Consider the following 8,526-nt stretch of genomic DNA (forward strand, 5'->3'; position numbering starts at 1 on the left):
TGTTGACCAGGACTATGTGGGGGTTCAGGGTCTGGGGGTTGCCATGGGCGGTGCTGGCGCTGTGCTCTCCCTGGGGTTGTTTGGACCCCCTGAGCTTGGCTCTTGGGTGCCATGGTTGGCCCGCTGGCCGGGGTGGCTGCCGGGGCCTGGCGGGCGGTCGGCTGGGGGTGCGTGCTTGGTTGTTGGCGGTGTGTGGGGGTGGTCGGTGGCGTGTCCTCTTCATGGTGGGGGGGTGTCCTGTCGGCGGGGCATGGCCTGGGCCGGGTCTGGGGTATTGGCTCTTCTCCGCTCAAGAATGAATGGGTTTACCTCCTGGGTTTGGGCATGGGCTGCCCCCTGTAGAGGGCGGGTACATGTCTTGGACCTGGGGGGTATAGAGTGTGTATCGGGAATAAGAATGAAATGTATCGTTATTGTATGTCTTTGAGTGAATGAATGGGAGATTGAGGTTGGGATAGTCTGATTGTGTCTGTGTATGAATGGGTATTTGTTAGGCCGAGACTCGGACTGCCCCCTCTTTGATACAACTGGGGGTGCTTGGCATCGCGCCCCTATCACGCGGCCCCCTGGTGGGGTGTGCCCTTGCCTGCCGGCGCGCTTGGGGCCCTTGGTATCGGGGGCTGGGCGCTTGGGCGTGTGTCGGCTCGGCCTGGTGTCTGCCTGGTGGGGCTCGGGTCCTCTGGCCCTGTCAGGCCTTGGCCTGGGAGGTGTGAGTCCTCGGTGCCCGGGCCTCGGTGCCTGGACCTGGACCTACATCGGTGCGGCGGGTGCCGACGGAGGCCTATGAGTTTGTCGCTGTTGGCCCCGGGGGGTCACTGTATGTGGTTGCTGGTGGGGATCTTCCGGTTCTCCCCTGTGGTCCGTTCTGGGGGGTGGGTGAGTGGTTCGTCCTGTGTGGGTGGCTCTGGGGGCTCCGCGGTCGGGGTCCCTCCTGGGGTCTTGGGCTCTGGTCCCCCCTTTTTCGTCTGCCTCTGGTCTTGGGGGTCGGGTCTCTGCTGCTTCACAGTTACTAATAAATGTTCTATTAGAGAAGCCTTATACACTTATGCATGCTCACAACCACACACAAATAGAAGCAGGGATGCTTATGTAGGCTTTATATGTAGATATATAGATATGTATGTGAGTGTATATTCATGTGTATGTATGTATGTATGTATATAGGCGTAGGTATGGGTATATATATTTATGGAAACTTACTGCAAAGCCATGAATATTTTAAGTTCTTTATACATATGTATTGTGTTGCTGTGTTTTGTCATGTTCTTTGCAGGTGAACAGACAGTGGCCGGGTGTTTTGACGTGTGCTCTATTTGTATATATTTCTTATATTTTGGAGTCTTACTTTGTCTTTTCTTTCTTTCTATCCTATTAAAAAAAAAAAAAAAAAAAGTACTTCATGGACCTTCTCAATCCCAGTGGCATTTCTTCCGTGGAGGAACCTGAGTCAGGGGACTTCAGGGTTGGTCTGTCAATAGCTGTGACTGAGGTCACTGAGGTAGTTAAAGCTCTGTAGCAGCAGGGCTCTGGAGGTGGATGAGATTTGCTCTGATTTCCTTAAGGTTGTTTTCACACCTGATAGTCTGGTAGACACGGTTCGGTTGGGAACCTATATTCATAACATTTTTTTACATTTGAGCTGGTGCGTTTGCATTCACACTGCACTGTGCAGTCAAGCCAACCTGTTCCCCCACTCGCCTGTGCTGGCGCTGCACCCAAGAACTACAGAAAGAAACGACACAAAAACCTCTGAAGAAGACACTTCTTCTGGAAATAAAAACAAAAATGGAGTGGCGTCAAATTTTAGCAGTTTTAGGAGTTCGATTTTGTAATTTTTCAACAATGGACTCAGCATGAGTGGAAGATGAGGCAGAAGACCATGGAGAATGTTGTTTTTCACACAAGGCGCCTGACAGCTCCGTATGTGGTAAGAGAAATGCGTGTTTGTTTGCCCTGCATTGTAGTCCACTTCCAGCTTGTGGAGCAGTGCCCGGTCTGCTTGTATTCACCCTGAACTCGAACCGCTCTTAAGTTTTCTTCTACCGGACCGAGACCTACGTTTTAGACCGGGCCAGAGTTCGTCTTTTTGTTCTGTGACAGAGTTCGATGGCGCCTTCACACCTCCCCAAATAAACTGGACTTCCTAGGCAAATGGGCTAAAGTTTGGGACAACAGGGCTGGTGTGAATGCACCCTAAGGCTCTGGATGCTGTGGGGCTGTCTTGGTTGACATGCCTTTGCAACATCACGTGGACATCGGGGGCAGTGTCACTTGATTGACAGACTGGGGTGGTGGTTCCCCTCTTCAAAAAGGGTACCAGAGTGTGTGCTCTAGTTACAGGGGCATCACTCTCTTTAGCCTCCCTGGTAAGGTCTATTCAAGGTTACTGGAGAAGCGAGTCAGATCGTTGGTCGATCCTCAAATCCAGGAGGAGCAAAGCAGGTTCCATCCTGGCCGTAGAACACTGGATAAGCTATTTACCCTCAGCAGGGTCCTCGAGGGATCATGGGAGTTTGCCCATCCAGTCTATATGTGTTTTGTAGACTTGGAGAATGCTTTCAATCATGTTCTTCAAGGTACACTGTGGGGGGTGTTCCGTGAGTATGGGATTGGGGACCCGTTGTTATGGGCTGTTCAGTCCCTATACAAGCGGTGCAAGAGTTTGGTTTGCATTGCCGATAGTAAGTTGGACCCCTTCAGGGTGGGAGTTGGACTCCACCAGGGCTGCCCGTTGTCACTGATTGGACAGAATTTCTCTGTGCAGCCAGGGAGCAAAGGAAGTTCGGTTTGGCGCTTCAGGATTCTTTCTCTGCTATTTGCAGATTATGTGATCCTGTTGGTGTCATCATGCCACGATCTTCAGCTCTCTCTTGAAATGTTTGCAGATGAGTATCAAGCGGATGGGATGAGAATTGGCACCTTCAAATCTGAGGCCATGGTCCTCTGTCGGAAAAAGGCGGCCTGATTTCTTCAGGTCTAGGGTGAGATTCTGCCTCAAGTGGAGGAGTTCAAGTATATGTTTTGTTCATGAGTGAGGGAAAAATGGTGTTCAAGATTTACAGATTAGTGCAGCTTCTGCAGTATTACGGACTCTGTGCCAGTCTGTTGTGGTTAAGATGGAGCTGAGCTATATGGCAAAGCTCTCTGTTTACTGATAAGTCTTCATTCATACCCTCACTTATATTCACAAACTCTGGGTAGGGACCAAAAGAATGAGATTGCGGATAGAGGTGGTTGAAATGTTTCCTCCGCAGGGTAGTTGGGCCTTCCATTTAGGGTGAGAAGTTCAGTTACCCAGGAGAGACCCAGAGTAGAACTGCTGCTCCTCCACATCGAAAGGAGCCACTTGAGGTGGTTCAGGCATCTGGCAAGGATGCTTCCTGGTAGCCTCCCTAGGGAGGTGCTTTGGGCATGTCTGACTGGGAGGAGACCCTGGGGAAGACCCAGGAAACACTGGAGAGACTAAGTCTTTTGATTGGCCTGGGAAGGCCTTGGAGTCCTCCCAGAAAAGCTGGAAGAGGTGGCTTTGGAAAGAGACGTCTGGGCCTCCCTGCTCAAGCTGCTACCCCGCGAACAAACTTTGTGGAAGATGATGCATGTGTGGATGGATGGATGGATTTTCCAGGCATTGCTGATCATCATTTTATCAATGAAGCTACTTGCTTTCATTATTCCTACTGAAGCAGTAATGATGTCCTTAGTTTTTCTTAATGCTGCTTCTAAAATTTATCAAATTTTATTGCCATATTTTAATGTGTAATAGGGGGCCTTTCAATTGTTAATAAAAATTGCTTTGTCTTACCGTACTACAACATCGTAATCATCTATGCGGGTGCCCAGGGACTTATTAAACAAGATCCCCCCGTTGCCTACAATGATGCATCTTTTACAGCTGAGACTGGGAGGAAATACAGCCAGAAGTTAGTAACATTGATAAAGCAAAAACAAAAACTTGTTGATGTAGTTAAATAATTGATTACCTGTCTAACTTCTCTCCAAGCCCATAATTTTTCGTCGCAGTTAAAATGCTGTCTATTATTCTTTCTGCAGGGAAAGAAGAGAAAAAAAGTCAATGAAAAAAGATGTGAAGTTTTTGCCTAAAATGTACAGAAAAAATATATAAATTGAGTTTATTTGATAAAAAAAAAAAACTTATTTTTATTTGATTTGGGAATTGATACTGATGTGAACAAATTTGTTTGTACCTCCTTTTATTGGAAAAAGGGAAAACTCCCAAAATTCACTGAAATAACTTGAAACTGACAAAATTTATTAAAATAAAAAATAACAAATGAGAACTGGTAATTTCTTTTGAACTTTCATTCAGTAGATTTTTTTAACAATTCATAAAACCAGCCTTGACAAAAAGTATAGTTGGAGAAGATTGAAACCACTTTGACCACAGGAACATGTCAAACGCAGGTGTGTCTTGTATTTACCATCACAGGTATCTTCAATCTTGTAATCAGTCAGTCTGCTTATTTAAACAATGAAAAGTAGTCACTGTGCTGCTTTGTATCATGGTGTGTACCATACTGAACCTGGACTACAAAAATCTAAGAACAGAGTTGTCTCGGCCACTTTAAAAACGTTTTTTGAGCGTATGTTAAAGGTAACTGCTATAAGACTATCTCCAAGAAACTTGATGTCCCTGTGACCACAGCTGAACTGATAATTCTTAAGTCTAAGGTCCACAGGACTGGAGACGACATCACTGGATGTGGCCTCGAGAAGAAAACTCATGACGGATTGAAGAGACAAACAATACAAATTGTAGCCAAAGAGTCCAGAACAACTTCAAAAGAGATTAGAGGTGAACTTCGGGGTAAAGATTCATCAATATCAAACTGCATCTGTCAATGTTTGAACCAGAGCAGACTAAATGGAAGAGGTCGAAAAGAGACACCATTTTATGAAAAAGCAACATTTGAATTTCCCAAAATTTATTTTTTCAATCCACAGAGTATCTGGGAGAATGTCCTTTGGACAGATGAGACAAAACCCAAGCCTTTTGGGCCAACAATGTCTTATCAGATCTATGTTCACAGACCAAATCAAAACGTTGTACCTACAGTGAAACATGGCGGAAAGAGGCTTAGTTCTGTGCTGGGCTTGTTTTGCTGAATCTGAACAAAGGTAGTTTGAATCTGTGAAGAGTGCAATAAAATCTCAAGACTGTCAAAGCATTCTGGAGTGAAATGAGATGCTCAGTGTCAGAAAGTTTGGTCTTAATTGCAACACCCAAGAATGGTTAAGAACCAAACACTAGAATATTCTGAAGTGGCCTTTTGAGTCATAATTGAATTATTGTTCAACATCTGTGAAAGGAGCTAAAACATGCAGTCTGGAAAATGAATCATTTAAACTTGAGACAGTTGGAGAAGTTTGATCAAGAAGAGTGAACCAAATACCTGTGGACAGGTGCACAAGTCTTAGTTACAGAAATCACTTGATTACAGTGATTCCCTCAACAAAACATTGAGCATGTTATCCTTTTCTTAAGACCAGTTTAATTAGTTTGTTAATAATTCTGATAAACCAAAATTCAAAAGCAATGACTGATTTTTATGAATTGAGTTTAAAGTATATCCTTTTCTTTTTGTCAGTTTTAAGATTTTGCAGTGACCACTGACTATTTCCTTTCTTTAACAAAAAGTTACACATTTCTTTTTATAGTGTAAACTTGTTTACTGTTGCAATAAATAGGATAAAGCATATGGCTTTAACTCATGGATTTTATGTTCAACCAGGGTGTACCACATCACTTGTGACTGCTGGATATGGGCACCAGTGACCCCTGCAACCCGGAAAGGAAGAAGCCGGTAAAGAAAATGGATTGGATAGATGGACGGATGGACGGACATTAAAAATAAACCTTTGATGGCAAGGTCAGCCACCTTTATCATCTCAATTTACCCTCACAGATAATGTGTCCCTGCTTTTATGAATGATCAGTAAACACCACAAACCTCAACATACCACTAAAAACATCTAATTCTAAATGGCCTTAATGACATGATGAGAAAATAATAATTTTCTATTCAGTTGCAGACGAGAAGTGCTCCAGTTGATTGCAGAAATTGGTAGTAATGGGACTGGGAAAATGAGAAAATAATTCATTTTGAATTCATTATGTTCTTGAGAGTTAAACTGGTAAAACCAGATATTTGTGAGACATCCAGAGTTTAGAATGGCATGCATGTGTATGTAAAAACTCTCCCATAAAAGCACTCAGAGGAATGCTGCTGTCAAACAAGCACATTCTACTGCTGAAGAAGTCGATGCTGAAGTTGTCTCCTCGTGCGGCGAAGACATTTATATTCACATGGTGAGGAAGGAGGCTGTTTATTCATAGTGCACATACCTGCCATGTTCAACAAGACATTCTGCTGGAGTCATGCTTCCAGTATTAGATAATATATTTCACCTCCTCCTGAATATTTTTAGCTATGTTATAGTTATAATTAATCTTTTGCAACATACCAAAGTACAAATTCCATTACCACTGCACTCATTTTTGTTCCATGTACACTTATAGCAATGCTGAAGTGTTGCAGTACTGTTTGGGTTTACCTACCATTGCACTACTTACTTACTAGCACCCACTACTAAATGGAGAAGGTGAGTGATAATGTTTTATCAAGTTTCATTAAATTATCTTGATCAGAAGTTATGGTCCGGACAAGCAAAGACCTTGTTTTAACTGTTCACCTTGATGTGTGCTTGTGACTGAGCTTGTCCCCACCTAAACTAAGATATTTGTTTAAATCTTTAGCATTGTTTTTTTAGAAGTCAACCTTGTTTGTCTGCAAAATATCTCATGAACCACTAGACACATTTTAACTCAGAGTAATCGTTGGATGGCCTCTTACAACTGATTTGTTTTGGGAATCAGTGTTATTTAAGATGGCCACCACAGTTAATCAACATCGGCCAACCCAGAAATGTCTCCAACTCCTTCAATTTTACAGATACTGGGCTAAAATTTGTTTTGGTAGTAGCTGAGACTCATTCCAAGACATAATCTGAGAGCAAACTGACCAGCAACATCTTGCAATATCTCATAGAATCACATATAGCATCAATTACAAGGTTTGACCAAAATGGTTTTAACTTTCTTTTCTTATCATAAGATGAGAAAGGACAATATCATTGTATTAAACGTCAGTTTAGAACTAACATGAAAGGAAGTGGACCTTTAATTCACTCTTTTTCCTAGGTACATGACGCACAATCTGTATTACTGAATATCGTAAAGAGTTAGATATTTTCAGTGCTTTTCATTCCACTTATTTTACAGACTACAAAGCAAACAGTCTGATGGAAGGAGCCAAAAGAAACGGCAAAACTGAGTTGAGTGACTGAGATATTCTAGCTGTTAGTTAGACATAATAGCCCTTTCACCCTGGCTAATGATCCTAATGATTAACCTGCTGCAGAGAGGTGGGCAGAGCCACAGTTCGTTGTTTGGATGTGGTGTCGATGTCTGGCATCAAGCATCACCCCGAGCAGCGTAAACACCAGGCAGAGGACCACACCTGGATAACCAAGTGGATGAAAAGTGAAAAATCACAGAAAGCAGTGCTCTGCTCCAAAGGATGACATAGAAGCTAATTGTTGTAAGTATTGAGTAAACATGTCGGTCAAGTATGTTTTGTGGCAGAACCAAAGATGAATGGCTGAAGGTTCTGACATTAGTCCAGCAGGAAACTCTTCAATTAGGAGTGGGGGGAAAAAAACTAACAGTAACAGAAGAACTGCAGAAAAGCATATATATATAGATATATATATATATATATATATATATATATATATATATATATATATATAAGCATAACACAGACACTGTTAGGAAAGGTGCAGCCTAAACAACAAAGAATTTTGTGATGACAGAAATTTACTTGAAAATTGAAGGATAGTTTTGTTGATATCTGATGAACCACTCATGAGGCACACAGATGTTTGAGGCACCTAAAATGCATGTGAACTGTCTACAAGACACTACCATTCTCATTAAGAAGAAAAGGGTCTCGGATCAGCATATTAATTCTGAACAAGTCACGTGATGAATCCTAAAGGCGATAAAGTGTAGACAAAGACACGTGGCTGTTAATAGCTGGGCATAGTTGTGGTAATTGTGGAACAATGACAGCTTTTGCACCACTGGAGGACACAGCCGACAGAAGAATTGTGAGAGAACGTATTTTCAGGGATCACGCAAACTTGTTGGCACACAATGATGCAGCCTAGCTTATCCATTCTTAATTCTGCTCTGAACAGGCTCCAGCATTACAGAGGGGCACTTCAGTCAACCCTGGGCCATGCCATGCCATGCTAGCCGTATCTGTATGATGTCCAGATTTTTCAAATGACCTGTGATTAATAATAATAATGAATTTAATTTGTAACACACTTTTCATGAACAAAAATCGCAAAGTGCTGCAAAGTGCAACTAAAATAAAAAATCAACTAAAATCAATGATAAAATCAACTAAAATCAATGATAAAATCAACTAAAATCAGTGA

At 42.6% G+C, this 8,526-nt stretch overlaps 1 protein-coding gene across 1 annotated transcript in view; it reads right to left on the reverse strand.

The window, feature by feature from the left end:
* The window catches only part of st3gal3b (ST3 beta-galactoside alpha-2,3-sialyltransferase 3b), a 111,352-nt gene that overhangs the window by 51,297 nt on the left and 51,529 nt on the right, over positions 1-8,526 (reverse strand). Inside the window, exons 8-9 of the mRNA XM_037682009.1 lie at positions 3,981-4,044; positions 3,803-3,898 (exon numbers count right to left, since the gene is read on the reverse strand). Of these exons, the coding sequence (XP_037537937.1) occupies positions 3,803-3,898; positions 3,981-4,044 (160 nt within the window). The remainder of the gene's footprint in view (positions 1-3,802; positions 3,899-3,980; positions 4,045-8,526) is intronic.

The sequence above is a fragment of the Nematolebias whitei genome, chromosome 9 (genome assembly GCF_014905685.2).
Source record: "Nematolebias whitei isolate Nwh7 chromosome 9, NemWhi1, whole genome shotgun sequence".
NCBI classification, from domain to species: domain Eukaryota; kingdom Metazoa; phylum Chordata; class Actinopteri; order Cyprinodontiformes; family Rivulidae; genus Nematolebias; species Nematolebias whitei.